Below are 17,136 nucleotides of genomic sequence, written 5' to 3' on the forward strand. Positions count from 1 at the left end.
AGGCCTGGGATCGGGCTTCTGTCCGTAGAACCCTCGAATATCGATCATGACCGAGATGTGCGACGGGAGTTCTCAAGACCAGTGTGCGGGAAGATGCGATAGAGTCACAAATATCGGTACATAAACTAAGTCTCAAACCCGCTGTACGCCATGCGCGATGCGCCTTGCAGTAAAAAAGTCCTGCGCCGTTGCTGATGCATTGAAAATCAAAATCCATCCCCATGGCCAGCGCGTGTCTGTTACTACGCTCCTACCACGATCCTCCTACCACCTTACGCAAATCCGAAATACTCGCTGCCCGCAGTGATGGCGGTGTACAGCTGATGTCGTAGCGCCTCGTAGCTCTCATACTCTGGCAAGTCGAGTTCTGTAAAAGTTTGTCAGTGAAACGCTCGGGAGGTCAATAACGTTTGGAGCGACTCACGATTGAAGCAGGTATGGCTCGACGGCAACCTCTCCTTGTTGCTGTAGTCTCGATGGATGTTGAACTTGGAAAATCCATTCATGCCCTCCAGCTCCTTGAAGCCGTTAAGCGGGACTTTGCTCGTACCCGTTACGAACTGCAACAACTTGGCCTTCTCCTCCTTGTCGAAGCTGCGGACCGCTCGCCAGAACCACTGGATTTGTGGCGACGTAGGCTGGTAGTTGGTGTAGTCGGTGTTGTTCTTCCAGTCATCGACGTCAATATCCGGCAGACCGGATATGAGCAGCTCGAGCTCTTGCTCGTTGAAGATGGACACCAGCTCGGCAGGGATAATCTCGTGAAAGCCTTGTAGGAAGTTGTCGAGCTGATTCTTCACGGATGTGACGAGGCGGTAATCGACGACGTGGCGAACGTATTCGTGCTTGTTCTCCTCGGTGACGGGGATGTTGCGGCCATTGGAGATGAGATCAACAGTCTCGGTCACACCAAACTTGTCGACATCGACGGAGAATGTCTCAAAGGTGACATCGGTGATGTCGTTCTCGAGAATCCACACCAGTGACTTGTAGTAGTCCAGGTCGAGCGTCTCCATGTCCTTGAGCGAGACCGACTTGCCGAGAATGCGACGGTAGACGGCTCGGCTGAAATGGCAGTCGAGAACACGGTTCTCGTAAAGCGCCTTTCCGATGATCCTGCCAATGAACTTGAAGAACATCAGATGCTCAGGGTTGACCTCGCTGAGAGTGTTCGGGTGGAAGGTCGTGCGGTCCGAGGCGACAGGGTTGAAAAGGGCGTAATCCGGATTGAACATTTGCCGCGCCATGGCAGCGAACCACTCGCGTGAGACTCCACCAGCATCGACACCTTCCTCGCCGATGAAGCGAATATTGAGCTTTCCGTACTTGATCTCATTTCCGCTCTTGTAGTAGAGGGATTTGAACGAGTCCAGGAAGACTTGGTCACGTCGAATGCTGAGCTGAAGAGAGGGATGCGCGACACGAACTTCGGTACGACGGTCGTGAAGCTTGCGGCTGAAGTAGCTGCGCTTGTTATCGAACTCAAGGACCTTGGAGTTCTTTGCGAGCACAGAAAGGTTGCCGTTCATCAGCTTGGGGTTGTTCCGAATCAGCTCGTTGAGAATCTTGCGGTGTTCGTTGGTGAAGTTGAAGAACAAGCCCTCCATGCGTGCTGCGGGAACAGGCGTGCCCACCTCAGCGGGAGACGCAGGGCCTGTGACGGCCTCTTTGGCATCCTTCAAAGTGCTGTTCCGACAGACAACCATCAAGGATTCGATCAAAGGAAGCAGGATAGTTGCCACGTTGACCATGTTGCCGCGGAGCCGGATGGCGGTGAGGCATGCACTGAGACTGTTCCACATCTTCCCGAATGTGGCGCTCTCGTACAATGTGGGCAGGATGTCCTCTTTGAGTTTGCGATCGCCGTCGCTGCTTGAAGGGGACGCCGCCGAAGCAGGAGGCATTCGCTTGGGATCGAATAGGTGGTCGAGCGCAACAAGAACGCGCAGTAGCTTCCTCTGCTTCGATCCTGCAGATGAGAAGCTCGCCAATGCCAGACCTTGAAGTTCAGTGCCGGTCTCTGCAGCGTCGATTTGCTTGGCAAGCTCTTCAAGATCCTCAAGCAGTGTCTGCCCGAGCTCCTGTGCTTGACGAATGAGCTCCTTCCCGAACACTTCCTTGGCACCCGGGATGGCTGAGAGGTTCTTGATGATGTCGAGCGTGTCGCTGAAGGTCTTGCTTGGGCATTCACGAGCGGCCAAGATGTTGACAACAAGGCGAATGTTCTCCTCGGGCACCTCGGGCGGAGTGAGATCGCGGTGCTTCTTCTTGTTCTCCGTGCTCTTTTCCTTTGACTCCTGTTCAGCCACGACAGGTTCAGCAGTTGCGCTGTCCTGTTCCGCGGGCTCGGCGGCAGACAGCTCTTGCATTGGCACGTCCGAATCTTCAGTCTGGGGACGCTCGCTCGCTTCTTCATCCTTGTTGGCCTCGGCTTTCTCAGCGTCTCGCGCCTCCTTGGCTCGTCGAAGCAGGATGGTGAGAGGGTGAGTGACATGACTCAACAGAGATGCCAGCGTCTCCATCACCGCGGTATTCTCAGTAATGAGCTTGCGATCCAGCAGGGTGAGCAAGGCGTTGAGTGGGAATTTCGCGGCTTTGGTCTCACGGCCCTTTCCCTTCTTGACCGACTTGGCCTTTTGGCTTGCAATTGTCTCATGCTCGTTGAGGAAGAACGATGGCACGCGAGGGTTGTCGTTTGACAGGGCGTTGAGAGTGCCTAAGCATTGCTGAACAATATTCAGCGGAGATAGCTCGGTGCTCGCAGTGAAGTTTTGCTGCCCTGTAAGGCTGCGCTTCAATGGTTGAGGAGTCTTTGCGGCAGAAGGCTGCTTTGCTCGCAGGGACAACTGAGCAAAGCTCCTCTCGACAGCGCTGACATCGGCAGTACCGTCCTGCAGAATGGATAGCAGGATGCTGATGACTTCTGCACGATTCTGGGTGTTCTTGCACACGTCCGAGAGAATGCCATGAAGATTCGTCTTGCTCTTGCTGTTGAGAGAGACAAACATAAGGCGGAGGAGCGTGGCAATGCCCGACTTGTCCAGCATCTGAGCAATTGGGCGGCGTTGCCTGCTGACTTCGCGTTCGCCATCGGTTGCGCGTGGAATACCAACTTGTCCGTTGAGGATACGTGCGGTCGCAGCTTCCAGGCCTCGACCTAGTCGAGCGGCCTGCTCACCACGCGGTGCTCCACGATCTCCCATCAGAGCGCGGGCTTCACGTTGGACAGCTTCGGGAAGCGCTGCGAGAGTGTCTTCGTCAGTGTCCATGAGCACAGCCTGTCTCAAAGCCGGGTCCAGCATGGCCATGAAATCTGCATTGTTCATTTCTTGCGGAAGAACAGCAGGTGCGGCCGCCGCACCTCCACCATCCTGAGCTGCCCGTCGACGTGCCTCGTCACGCTCGCGGTGACGACGGTCCGCTTGCTCTTGGCGCAGTAGCTCCTGCTGGAGCTCTCTCGGTAGTGCTTCAAGGAACTCGGGATCAAGCTCAGTTGGGGCCTGGCCTGATCGTGCCGCTTGATTGCGCTGCTCTGCGAACTGAGCCGCAATCACTTCCTCGCGCATGTCCTCTGGGAGTGCTTCGATGTACTCACGATCGATGCCGAGACTGGTAATGTCAATGACACGGCCGTGGATGGTGATTGTCACTCGCTCGGCGGGCTCCTCTTCGGCCTCCGGCGCCGCCGCATCAGCTGATTGAGCTTCTGAGCCCTGAACAACGCCTTCCATGTCGGTGGTCGCGTCCTCAGTGTCAGTCCGTGCTGCAAGTTCAGCGGCACGCATTTCGGCTTCTTCACGCTCCTTCGCTTCGCGTTCCTCGCGCTCGAGCTTCTCCTTGGCTTCACGCTCAATTCTCTCCGCCTCTGCGAGCTTGTGGGCTGCCTCTGCCGCTTTCTCCTCCTTGGCCCGACGCTCAGCCTCTTCCTTCTCCCGAACTCTTCTGGCTTCCATTGCATTCGGGATAAGCGCGCGGAAGAGCATGTTGAGGATGCGAGTGGCCTTTTCCTGGAACTTGCCAGCGAACAGCATACGGGCTTCCTCTTGCCACCGGACTGAAGTTTGAGATGGTCGAAACTCAACGGCTTGTGCTTCCTCGTTTCCAGCCGCGGCGCGATCATTGAGACGACCGGGCAAAATCTCTGGCCAGCGACCTCCCATCTGCTCTCGCCATGGACGACTTGGATCAATGTCGATGAGTGCGTGCTGTGCTCCATTGCGGCTTTGAATCGTGAACATCGGTGGGAGCGCACTTGCTCCAGGCATGCCAAACGCGGCACCAGGATCGACGTTGACGTTGATGACGCCGCCAGCTGTAGGACCCACAGCATTCACAAGACTCTGGAGGAAATTGTCACCGCCACCACGGTGAACGTATGCACGGCGACCAGGAACGCGACCACCCAGAGCCTCGAGTTCGCGCTCGCGGTTCGCAGCAGCAGCGCCGCCGTCTCTCTGAAGCAGTGGGTTGACACCATCTTCGTCACGAGAGTTTGGGGTCGCGCGATGTGTTCGGAAGTGGCCTGCTGGCCGAAGATGATCACCCATCATTCCGAGCATCTCGTTGAAGCCCCGGTGGTGGTGATGATGGTGGTGATGGCCATGGCCACGCAAAATGGCTGTCGGAGGCTGCGCGTCCCATGTCCAGCCGCCATCCTGCTCGTCATCTTCTTCGTCTTCGAGCTCGGGCTCATAGACGATATCTTCTCCATACTCTTCGCCCTCGTCGTCCTCCTCATCGTCCGGTGCCATTTCATCCTCGAAGAACTCCTCGTCGCCGCCACCCATGTCGAGACGAACGAGACCATCGGGATCGTCGTGGTCGGAAGGATCGTCAACTCCAAGCACGTGCGCGATGTGCTCCAGTGGGCCACCGTGAGGAGATCCGTCGTCCAAACCACCTTCGTGAGCCTCGAACTCGAGACCGTCATCCTCCCATCCCTCATCATCGTGATCGCCCAGAGATGCATTGTCATCATCTCCTGTGATTTCCTCCATGTGATCCTCGAATTCGACGTCCTGATCAATGTCATCATCGTCATCGTCTTCATCGTCATCGTCCTCGTCTTCATCATCGTCAGAGGAATCATCAGAATCCTCGTTCTCGTCGATAATGTCGACTTCCATTTCGACATCGCCAGGCACACCTTCGATTTCACCCATGCCATGGATGTCATCGTCGTCGTCACTAACGACCTCGCCATGATCGGCCGTCATCTCTTCCTCGTACTCCATCTCATCATCGTACCCGTCATCGTACATCTCCTCATCGTCGTCCTCTTCGTCATCATCCGAATCGTCATCGTCCTCGCCAGCGCCGGATTCGAACATGCCGAGTGAAGAGCCACGGAAGAGATCGGGCGTCTGTTCGCGGTCGTCATCTTCGTCTCCAGAGACCGATGTGGCAGAGGAGATGTCATCTTCGTCTGCACTCGTCGGAATGCCGCTGGACGAGGAGATATCCATCGTTTGGCTGAGATGGATTCCAAGCTCAGTGAGCTGCTTCAAGGGGCCCAGGATGTACTTGACAGCCCTCTTAGCGTTCGGAAAGTTGAGATCGAGCTCGGCGATTGCTGAAGTCAGCGTGCCGATGAAATTCTTCTCGTACATCAATCGACCCATGTGCTGATGAGAGGTCCAATTGCTGGTGTTCTGGGCCGAAGTTCTCTGAAAGTCGACCTTGCCGTTGAGCATCTTGTTGAAGAGTTCTCCAAGAGCCAAAAGTCTAGAGTACCGCTGATCGAGAGGCTCTGCGGACGTTGTGGCGTCTTTGAAAGCGCGGAGAGCATGCTCAAGCACAAACTTGCGGACAAATGTGAGGTCGGGCTCGTGCTCGGGGAACGTCGTTGGGTCGCTGGATTGCGCGTTGCTGAGATGTCGCTCTTGGGTCTTCGTACACAACGACACGAGGACCTGCGTAGCCCAGTGTGATGTTGCAATTCTCTTGCGATGGGCCATATCATCTCGATGCTCCAAAGTACCGGCTGGAAGAAGTGTGTTGAGGAGGTAGTTCAAAGTGCCGGCGCGAGGCTTCATTGGCGTCGACGGATTGGCATCTGACTTGCGGGAAAAATTGATGAAGTCGACCTTGGTGCGATTGTACGAGGCTAGGAGCTCAGCCAAGCACTGTAGCACAAAACAGCGATAAATGTAGATAGCGTGATCCTCAGGTTTGAAGGCTGGCTTGGTGTTGTTCTTCGTGTCGGCCGATGCAGTCGCTGCAGCGGATGATCCGTCGAGAGCATTACTGCTTGCTCCCGCGTCCGACATCTCTACATCGGCCGAAGGAGTTTCTGCTGCTGACTTCTCGTTCTGGCTCTCCTTTGCAACAGCCACAGGCTTGTCTTCCACGTCCTTGAAGTTGGATAGCTCGCGCAACAAGAATTGAATGACACCATCCGTCGAATCTGTGATCGGCGGTGGTCTTGCTTCGGAAGACTTGGGCGCCGCGGAGACATCCTCGGTCGGCGCAGATTGATCAGAAACCACGTCAGTTGGTTCGCTTGCAGTGACCGGCGGCTCCTTTTTAAGTGCGAGGCATTGAGCTCGATGAGGATGTCCATCGTAGCGTGTGATCTCAAGCAACTCTTGCGTGACCTCGACAAAGACTTCAGGACTGCGAAGGACCAAGTGGTACAGATGCCGAATGTACGCGGTCGTGTCCATTGGGCGAGAAGAACGATGGTTCTCGAAGATGGTTCTGATCTCGGCTCGCATAATCTGACGCATGACTCCATCGTCTTCGACCATGTGTCGCAGAATGAGCATGAAAGAGCCTTGCAGCTTCTCGTCGACCGCACCTGCCAGCTGTCTGGTCATCAAAAAAAGGCGACCCAGGGTGTATTTCTCGCTGAGGCGAGCCGCGAGCTCACGTCGCCGGGTGAGAATGGTGAGCACTCGGCAGACGGAGAGTGCCAGAGAAGCGTCCTTGCCAACTTTGGGCAGCAGATCGATCAAGGCGTCGAAGAGTTGCGACCGAATCTCTGGCGCGACAACCGGCTCGGCAACTTCTAGTGCAGGCAAAGGCTTGAGCGGGTCCTCGGCAGAAGGTGGGCTCCAGGTGACTTCGACGGGCTGTTCGTCCTCGGCAAGGACTCGCTCAATAATGAGCAGGACGGTCCGAATCCAGGGGGCATCTTCTGCTTTTTGATCTGATCCCAGCTGGACCCAAGCCACAAAGTTCTCAAAGTACTCCTTGAGCTCATCCAGCGTAGAGTCAAAGAAGTCACGGTCTTGGAGAATCAGTGCGACCAGGTGTGCGTATGCTTGAATCTTGAGCCCGGACTCCTTGGTTGGCTCCTCGCCTTGCAACGACATCAGTGATGACACCAATGTCGCGCCGATTTCAGCACGTGGATTTGCACCTTCGCCAGCCTTCGCTACCGCGGCCTGAATCAAGTCCGCGAGCTCAAAGGTTAGGGAGGGTTGATTGCTGAGAACTTCGAGACAATGGTCGATGAGATCATTGCGAAGGAGCGTACGCTCATCATCCAGGTCATCAATGGTGACGAAGAGTTGCTGCGTGTCTCGCGCTGGCAGAGATGGGCGCAATTGACCCAAGACCTCTAACGTTCGCGGGTCCGTCAAGCTGGCGAGATCCTGGGCCCTCATGTCAGGCGGCAATGCGCCGAGGGTGCCCGGATTGTCGTCATCAGACATCATGTCGCTATCCAGAGTGAGCAGAGTATGCATTGACCCGCTTGGATCGAGCGTTGCTGCTACTCGAGCTAGGGCACCTCCTGCCGCCGAAGCAGTTGGTACTTGTGCAGAGGGCTGTTCATCTGCAGGCGGCATCTCAATGTCGGGTCCTGAGCTCGACGAAGGTGCGGGGGCTGCATCATTTGGAGCAGGCTCGCCTTGGGGAACTGCAAATCTCGGAGAATGGCTGTCCTTAAGTCTGAGACGCACGTAGCCCTCGGCGTTGCTGCTGTGATTGTTGCATCGGTACAAAGCTTCACGGCTGAGTGTCAAGTCAAACCCGAGATTCTTCAGTCTATCGAGACCGTCCAGATTGCGAAGTTTGAATTCGGGAGTATGCGCCAGCACTCGCCGGCTTGCCTTCTCACTGCGCTTCAGGGCACGGTCTTCACCCTCTGCCTTGAGAATGCAGCGAAGTATGTCGACCACGACCTTGAGGTTGGTATCGGCGAACTTTTCAAGTTCTTGCGAGTGCCAAATCTTGCTTACCGCCGGGAGCACTGCATGTCGAATCTCGACAAGAAACTGACCTGGCTGGAAGAAGTCCGGTTGCGTTCTATCTCTCAGAAGGATGAGATTTGTCTGCGAGGCATCGTTGATGCATTTGGAACGAACCACTTGGGTATAGAAGGACAGTATCGCTTGAATGGCATCCTTCACCGGCTGGTCCACCTTCTCATCCTCGGACTTGTTCGCGAGGGTCTGCACAAAGTGGTCGAGGTAGGAGTTGAGCTTCTCAAACCCCCCAGCGATGTAGAACTTAGTCAAGACCAGAGTGAGAGCCTCTTTCGTGCCGAATGACTCCATGGAGTACGAATTCCGAAGCATCATTCGACCGATGATGACCAACATTTGTGCAATGTACTTGGTGTCCATTCCGTCCTCACCTGGAGGACTTCTGCGGAATTCGAGCTCCCAGATTGCAGCGTTCGCCAAATGTTCCGCAACATAGATCGCGTGTTGTTTCGATGCAGGCTCGCAGCGCTTCGTCACGATTGCTTGACCAAGTGAATGGTAGAAAGACTCGATTCCATAAGGCACTTGGCTGAGGAGGTATCGGATTGTCTTGATGTTCTTCGTCACCAGCATACCGTTTCGACTGTCGTCAGAACTCTGCTCAGTCGAAATGTTTACGTCGCTGCTGTCCTTTTGTGATGAGTCTGTTGACTTCTCCGCTGCGACTTCAACCACTCCGTTCGCATCGATGCGGCGCATGATGAAGGGGCGGGGCTCTGTCTGCGTCTTGATCTTCTCGGGCAGCATGCGCTGGAAAAACAAGTTCTCCCAAAGACATGTCGCGTGGAGCTTGCTCAAATCTTTAATGAGCTCGACGTAGACATCTGTGAAGTTGAGGTTCAAGAACAGATGGTTGTTCTGGTTTCCGTGGCGAAGACTGTAGGGAGGCGGAGCCAGCGTACGGCCAAGAACGTGTGTGAGGAGGTGTGCGTTGAGGAGCGACTTGACGACAGTCGTGCCATCCACTCCCAGTTGAGATACAGATCCGCCTTCGGTTTGCTCGAATTTGCTGAACGCGCTGGACTTTTCGGTGTTTTCCATCAGACCTTTCAGGCCAAGCAGGGAGTACTGCGTGCGTCTGATTAAGCTCGGTAGAACAAGATGAGACCTCGACTCCCCCATCAGCTTGAGCACCTGCGTAATCTTGCCGAAGAGAGGAAACGCAACCAGGTCGTACGGATTACTGGGAGTGGTCGCAAGGTCGAGGATCAACTCAGCGCCAGACTCCTCACAAAATAGGGCGCACATGTTGGTATTGTGGAGAAATCCTTCGAGAAACTTGAAGCAAGTGCTTAGAAAGGGAACGGCGGGAGCACGTTCGTTTTGATCCTCAAGTTCGTGGGCTTCGATCGGTTCGGATTCCGCGAAAGGGGCGAATTTGGTCTCGCTCGAGAGACATTCGGCAGAGTATTCCCGAGAAACACCTTTCAGAGCATCCCTGCCACCTGCCACGACCATCTTGCCATCAACGGCTTCCCAGAGTTTGGCACCTGAACGCTTTTGCACTGCAAGCACTTCGCAGAGCTGCTTCAGGCGTCGAAGCATGTTGAAGACCGCAGCCATGATCTGGTCCTTGAGACGAGGCTGATGTCTTGACAGCTCATCGAAAGATTGCCCAATTGTGGCGGCCGTGGATCCCTCGTCTTCCATGGCGCGAACGTGAGCTGGAGAAAGGAAGATGTCAAAGAACTTCACCAGCGCGCCTGAGGCTTGGAAAAGCTGCATCCCAGACTCATTCAGGCAGATAGCTCCAAACGCGGTGGGAATATCGCACATCACTTCGCCTACAGATAAAATGCCGGCTGCAGTTGGGAACACAGGATCGCCATTCTCGTCCATGTCAAGGTATTGAGTCTCTGTCAAAGGCTTGAACCCGTCGAGTGCAGGCAATTCTTCAGGAATCTGAGCCTCGGTGATGGATTCCAGAAAGCCTTTGCTCAGGCCGGCTTCGCCGATTACTTGATAGCTGGTTGGTTCGTTGTGAATGAAGCTGCTGACAATGTTCAAAGCGCCGGTCCATACGTTCGAACCAAAGATGGACGCATTCTCAATGACCATGCGAAGTGCTCCAAGGATCTGAGGCGTGTCGATAAGGTTTCGCAGCAGCCGGTCGTGAGTGCCCGCGTTGTGCTCAAACATGTGGACAGTATTCTTGAACAACTGACGTAGGGTTGATTGCTGGTAGAACGGAATCTCATAGTCGACGACCTTGGACTTATAGTCTTTGGGCAAACCCTTGCCATTGCGTGCGGTCTCGAGAGCAGCTGTGACCTCAAAGCTCGTCAAGTCCGCGATGATGTCCAATCCTTTGACGTTTGCCAAGGTCTGGAAAGCGGTCGGGATACCATGAATGAAGCTGTCAAAGAACTGTAGAATCTTCTCATGAAATCTCTCAGCGCGGGCGGTGCGCAATGTCAAGCCTTCAATGAGCACTCCCATGATGCCCGCGGCCACCATCTTTTCGGCATACCTGGCCTGATGATTGGCTCCCAGCAAGCTGTTGACTAGATCAAAAGTGGCGTCGCGCCATTCGCTTTGCTGAAGTTCTCGCTGGCTGGAAGATTCCTCGGGTTCGCTGAGCGTGGCAATGACTTTGCGCAGTTCGTAGTACAACGCTCCGTGATTGACGGTAACTGCGAGCGCGTCTGCAACTTCGCCCACTTTGTGTCTGCTCTTTGTCAAAGCTTCGAGAGTGAGGATGACGGCCGTCTCGGATTGTAGCGTGAGGGCGGTCTGTACACTTGTAGCGGGCTGCAGCAAATCGCAAAGCTGCTGAGCCAGATGGAAACGTCTCGGCTCCTCAGCATCAGGTATGCCAACCTTCTCTTGAAATTTGCTCTCATTGTGGGCGAAAGCCAGATTTGCAATCGCGAGGAGGCGCACTTCCAGCAACTCCTGGTTGCTCGTCTCGGCGGTGGCGTACGACTTTGCGATTCGTACTCGGTGGAGCAGGTCGTAACGCAGGTCATTCGGTAAATTGGGCAAGGCGTCCGCAATCAGTGACCACGCGGGCTTTGCTGCAACTTCCTCGGCGGGAATGGTGAATGACTTCGGTGCGTTGGACGGAGCAGCGTCTGTCTCACGCGACTTGACTGGGGTGGATGAAACGTCATTTGCACTGTTGCTTCTCTCGCCTGGTGAAGGTCGGTCCCGCGATGGTCCGAGATTGGACGTCCTACGTGCCGGTGTCGGAGTCACAGGTAGAGATTCTGATGGATCTTCCGGTGTGTCAACAGCAGAGGGAGCCGAGGGTTGATCATAGTACGTGATGATCACGGTAGACATGTCCTTGATGACTGCGGGAGACGGTGTGTCCTTTGCAATCGATACCAGATCCGAGGTGTTCAGTTGTGAAGCTTGTGTGACCTTGTCTTTGCCCTTGGCCGGGGTCTGATTGGGCAATGCAGGCGCCATTGACGGTCTTGGGAATGGCATGGCGATCTTGTGCAAGTTGTCGAAGTTGAACGCATAGTGGTTGGCGAGTAGAACAGCCTGAGCGCTTGGATGATGGTTCTTGTAGCGAGCCACCTGGTATCGCTGAGCCAGCCGAAGACCGAGCTTCAAGCAGAGCTGTAGTAGACTCAGCGAGGTGGTGTGCAGAAGGTTATTGATGTGTGCGCTGCTGCTGTATAAGCTGCGATTGCCACAATGCTCCAGCAGTATCCGCGTGAAGTGCAACACAACTTCGACAAGCTCCCTGTCGCCTTCTGCAGAGTATTTCGCGGCATCAAGCTCTTCAACTCCAACTCCTCCCGAAGGATATGGCATGCCTGCCTCGGCATCGCCCTTCTCCAGTAACCGCCGACCGAATTGCTGCGTTTGTGGCCCTTCATGCAATCCATACTCCTTGTTGAATAGCTCCAGCAGATGATCGAAACGATCCAGCAGTGGTATCCAGTGATAGAGGTCGCCTCTCGGGAGCGGCCAGTGCTGTGGGAAGCTGTTCAGATGTGCTGGCAGCTCATGGAGCGGAATTTGTGTAGCGTGCTTGACGAAGTTCGCAACGAAGGGTGACAGCGTTGCCGTATGCCGCTCGGTGGCGGCCTTCTTGATCCTCCCCATAGCGCCAGGCGCCGCGAGCGCGGGTGTGGGAAGTTATCAATGCAATGGCGGCGTCGTAGCCTGTCCGAAAAGACGTTTCTGTACTGGTGATGGTCGATGGAGGATCGATGGACAAGAGAGGCGCGTTTATCGAGGAGGTTCTGCGCTCGTGGGACCGTGACACATGTGGTCGTTGAGATGATGCGAGGTGGAGGTGTCGAAGGGGATGTCGTGAGTCGTGATGAAGATCAGAAAGTTCGCGGTGATGGCGTGTGTTGTAGTCAGACTTTGAGGTGTAGTCAGAGCTGCGGTGGTGTCGTGGTGAATGCAGCGGCTGCTGCATGGACTGGAGCCGTGTGTGAGACCAGTCTGGTCATGTATGCGCTGGTTTGGCCGAAGAAAACACGCTCAAGTGCACGATCACAAAGAAACAAACTTGTGATGCACGGGCATAAGATGGAAGAGGCTCTGACGGGAGCTGGTCCTGGAAGCTTTGGAGGCGGCGGAGTGCGGTCCGCGCTTGACTACCAGGTTCCATTTGAGCCTTCCACATGCTCATCTTCCGTTCTACATTCACATGCTAGAACTACCTATCACCTCACTTGAAATGCGACTTCCAAGCATTGCCTTTCATCGGACGACCCAACGACCCACTGAAGCAAGCGCGTGACATGTATTGTCTGATGAACAAGACCACGCGCAAGATCTTGCTGGCGACCCCCGAGATCGCTACATTGACTATGGCATTAACTCCTCAAACACGACGACGACGGCGCGAATGTCATGAGTATCATCAGAGGTTCTTTTAGTCGCTGCTTAGATCCACGCTGCTCCGGATTTCAGCATGAGCACTTCACCGTCGGCAACACTGATTGCGAAGCCAACAATAGGATGCATTTTCGTGCAAGACTGACAATGGCAGAGATTACACCACATTGTCAACATCAAGCTATAGACTTGCACTCTGAGACGAGGATGTTCATCTCTCGCTCGCGATCTCATTTCCTTTATCCTTCAGCACGCTTTCACCAAACGTCCGCATCTGCACTTTTCTCTCTTTGTTGAACGCCATCGAAGGCATATCCGCATTTGACGCTTCTACTCCAAGACCTCGACTGCACCATGGCAACGCCTCAGAACGAGGCCATCTCAGGCACCTCCAGCACGGCTTCTCCTGCGAGCGCCACGAGCACTGCCGAGCCAGTGTCCAATTCCGAGACTGCCGACAAGAGTCCACCGTCGAGCCCTCCGCCTCGCAAGAAGCAAAGGTCCGAATCACTCCCCTCCAGTGTTGCTCTCCCTGTCAAGCAGTTAGAAAGCACGTCTACTGTCCCTAATGAGAGCAATGAGAAGAATTCGCTCGCGTCTGGCCCTGAAGCCAGGGAGCCTGGTCCACAGATCTCCAACAGTTCCGGCATGAAGCCAAAGAAACCTGCTCCAAAGAAGAGTACCACAAAGTCTGCAATCAAGAAGACGGCTCCCTCCAGATCCTCCCGCAAGTCTCCCAAAGCTAGGGTCCCTAGCGGACCGCCACCCCCGCCCAAACCAAAGCGCATCAACAAAGTGGTCAAAGCAAAAGTGAAGGCTGTTGGAGACTTCCTCGACAACACGCCTGTCGACCAGTCGGTACTCCGGCGGTCGCATGAGAACGCCGATCATGTGGTAGTCACCGAGCTCGCCGCCATCGCGGCGCTGAAGACAATGGTTGCGGATTACGGCATTTCCAATCCGAGCTGGACATCCCTCGTCGACATCAAGGACATTGTTGTCGACGCCTTTGTGGAGCCGCTCGGACAGAACCCTGTCGTGAAGTTCACCACGCTCGACCTTTCCAGAACCTCTGCCTTCGAAGAGGCGATTCACCAGAAGATTGCAGGCTGGGAGCTGGATGGCATCAACCTTCTCGGTATGTGAGGCTGTGAACTGCGAATTCAGAGATCTCAACTGACACTTCGAGTAGAGGCGGAGCTCGAGATGAACGCTCGTCAACTGGAGCGTGTAGCAGCTGAAACTCTGTTTCGCAACATGATGGCCGACGAAAGCGAAGTGAACGAAGACGCTGGGGAGAGAGACGTGCGAGGTAAGAGGTTGGGAGAATGATCGAAAGACAATGCGCTGTTCGTCAGCCTCAATCGTGTAGCTCGTATGCCCAGCACGCGAATAGACACACCATTGCATCGAGGCGATGAAAGCTTTGTGGCATACTCCACCAACGCAATTGACGCCAATCATGGTTCCCGTGTGTATAGTACAATTATTCATGATGCTGTTGTGTATGTGAGTATACCTTACCTACCTTACCTTAGTTGAAGACTCTTTGGGCCGTAGGGGGTTTGGCTCGGCTTAAGGCGTCCGAACTTCGCCGTAAATCGGCAGTCTTCCCACATGTCAGCTCGAGATTTGATCTCCCTCGGCTGCGTCACCTCCATGCACCTCCACTGCTTCCACCATTTCGCGGGGCACGAGACGCTCTAGTAAATACCACGAGCAAATACTCGTCGTGTCGTCTCTTCCGCGCTTATTACTTTCTCCTAGTGCGAGTTGCACTTACATTCGACTTCGATCCCCCTCTCGGACCCACGGTTTTGCTCTTCATTCACACTGAAGTTCATCCTTGAACTGCATCGCTGTTTCTCCGGCTTTCAATCTGCTTTCCCACCGCCACAAACAAAGCTCTAGCTCAAAGAGCGCCATAATCCACCCGCCTTACCACCGCGATAGCAATTCGGACTGTACAACGATCTCCTGTTGACCTACGCCGGGCATTGAGTGCATTGTCTGATTCAAGAGTCTCGCACGTGGGAGAAGTCCACACATATGAACGGATCGGCGGTCGCGTTTCCTTCACTTCGAGAGCAATTCGTTTGAGCAACTTTTCGTCCGCCATCCGCGACAGGAATCGTGCCGATGTCAGAAGACGCCCCCGACAGCAACGGGGTCACAGAGCAGTACCGTCCAGAGCTCACCAAAGCCACGCCGGCAGACTTTATGAGACCAGCCATGCGGACTAGGGCGACTTCCACTGCAAAAAACTCAAAGACGAATGGCGTGGGTATTCAGCCCGAGGACACGCGGATATGTGTGGTGATGGTAGGCTTGCCTGCGCGAGGCAAGAGTCTGATTGCACAGAAAGGTAGTTCATTCATTGCTGGAGGCACCTCCTTTTGCGGAGAGCACTTCACTGACAGATAATCCTAGTCGTCCGATATCTCGGCTGGCTCAGTATCACAGCGAAATGCTTCAACGTTGGCAACTATCGTCGAACGGCAACCCCACAACCTCCGGCAGCCTTCTTTGACACCTCCAATAAGGAAGGTGAACGATTACGAATGGCTGCAGCCGAAGCTGCTGTTGACGATATGTGTAATTGGTTCCGCGGACCTAACAATCTCATTGCGATCCTCGACGCAACAAACAGCACGAAAGCCCGGAGGCGGTGGATTAAAGAGCGATGCGACTCAGAGGACATCCAGACACTTTTTGTGGAAAGCAAGTGCGATGACGAGGACCTTATCATGAGCAACATACTCGAGGTCAAGACGACAAGTCCTGACTACGTTGGGCAGGACCCGGAGGAGGCCGCGAACGATTTCAGGGAGAGAATTAAGATGTATGAGAGGGTATATCAGACACTGGACGAGGACGAGGCGGACATGACATACTGCAAGATCATTGATGTTGGCTCGCAAGTCATCATCAACCGGATACAGGACTACCTTCAGTCGAGGGTAGTGTACTACCTGATGAATCTCCACATCAAGCCACGATCCATCTGGATTAGTCGAGTATGTTGAAGCCATGCCACATTGGGGAACAATGTACTGACGTTCCTCACAGCACGGAGAATCCATGTACAACCTCAGCGGTCAAATCGGTGGCGATGCAAACCTCTCTGAGCGCGGTCATCAATACGCCAAATTCCTGCCCGGTCTTGTGAAACAGTCCGCCGGCGACTTGCCATTGACAGTCTGGACATCTACCCTCAAACGAACCGCTCAAACCGCGTGCCATCTTCCCTACGAGAAGCTATCGTGGAAGGCCCTCGACGAGCTAGATTCGGGCGTGTGCGATGGTCTTACGTACGCCGAAATCGAGCAGCAGTATCCCCAGGACTTCAAAGCTCGTGATGAAGACAAGTACAACTACCGTTACCTTGGTGGCGAGAGCTACCGCGACGTCGTCATCCGGCTGGAACCAATCATCATGGAACTCGAGCGCTCGGAGAACATCCTCATCGTCACGCACCAGGCCGTGCTGCGGTGTATCTATGCATACTTCATGGGCTCATCACAGGAGAAGTCTCCATGGATGGAGGTCCCATTACATACCTTGATCAAGCTGACACCCAGAGCGTACAAGACAGAAGAAGAGAGGATGTACGCTGATGTTCCAGCCGTCAGCACGTGGAGGGAGAAGGGAAGCAAGGCAGTGCACCAAGATACTGAAGCGAGCCGCCGTGGATCGCCGCTCATTGTGGGTCAGTCGAAGTGAGTGTCTGTCGCGCACGACAGGCATAGCCCGCGAGCATAGGAATTGGAAACTTCGATGTTTGATGTTTGAACAAGCGTAGCATGGCGCTGTGGGTGGGTACTTGAGGGCAAGGCTGGCAGAGGTACAATCGCCGCTTAACTTCCAAATACGACAGTCAACACAACACTTGATTGTGGACTCCCTGTTACGAGTACGAGGTACGCTCACACAGAGCTCAACTGTAGGTCTTGTCGGCAGAATGAATTGATCCGAGGTAGAGATCCATACCAGCTTGCTCAATGGCTTATGAGACGTTGGATCTGCAATCCTGGGCTGTTCTGATTTGTCGCTTTGTTCACTGCCTGCGAACCCCAAAAATGTACCTTATCTTCAGCACTATTCGGCCTTTGCC

At 54.5% G+C, this 17,136-nt stretch overlaps 3 protein-coding genes across 3 annotated transcripts; 2 read left to right on the forward strand and 1 right to left on the reverse strand.

The window, feature by feature from the left end:
- Positions 1-272: 272 nt before the first annotated feature.
- Positions 273-12,275, reverse strand: MYCGRDRAFT_98370 (uncharacterized protein; the record flags this gene model as incomplete). The annotated part of the gene is made up of 7 exons (XM_003857457.1): positions 273-367; positions 425-3,076; positions 3,131-4,141; positions 4,253-4,837; positions 4,901-8,771; positions 8,832-9,596; positions 9,669-12,275. 7 exons carry the CDS (start codon positions 12,273-12,275, stop codon positions 273-275), a joined length of 11,586 nt encoding a protein of 3,861 aa, XP_003857505.1.
- A 1,101-nt stretch (positions 12,276-13,376) lies between these two features.
- Positions 13,377-14,601, forward strand: MYCGRDRAFT_89152 (uncharacterized protein; the record flags this gene model as incomplete). Its single annotated transcript, XM_003856099.1, has 3 exons — positions 13,377-14,160; positions 14,215-14,334; positions 14,561-14,601. The coding sequence occupies 3 exons, from the start codon at positions 13,377-13,379 to the stop codon at positions 14,599-14,601; spliced, it is 945 nt and encodes a 314-aa protein (XP_003856147.1).
- Positions 14,602-14,748: 147 nt separating this feature from the next.
- On the forward strand, positions 14,749-16,745 carry MYCGRDRAFT_107052 (uncharacterized protein; the record flags this gene model as incomplete). Its single annotated transcript, XM_003856100.1, has 3 exons — positions 14,749-15,387; positions 15,453-16,039; positions 16,092-16,745. The coding sequence occupies 3 exons, from the start codon at positions 15,162-15,164 to the stop codon at positions 16,743-16,745; spliced, it is 1,467 nt and encodes a 488-aa protein (XP_003856148.1).
- Positions 16,746-17,136: the final 391 nt, after the last annotated feature.

The sequence above is a fragment of the Zymoseptoria tritici genome, chromosome 1 (assembly GCF_000219625.1).
Source record: "Zymoseptoria tritici IPO323 chromosome 1, whole genome shotgun sequence".
NCBI lineage: Eukaryota > Fungi > Ascomycota > Dothideomycetes > Mycosphaerellales > Mycosphaerellaceae > Zymoseptoria > Zymoseptoria tritici.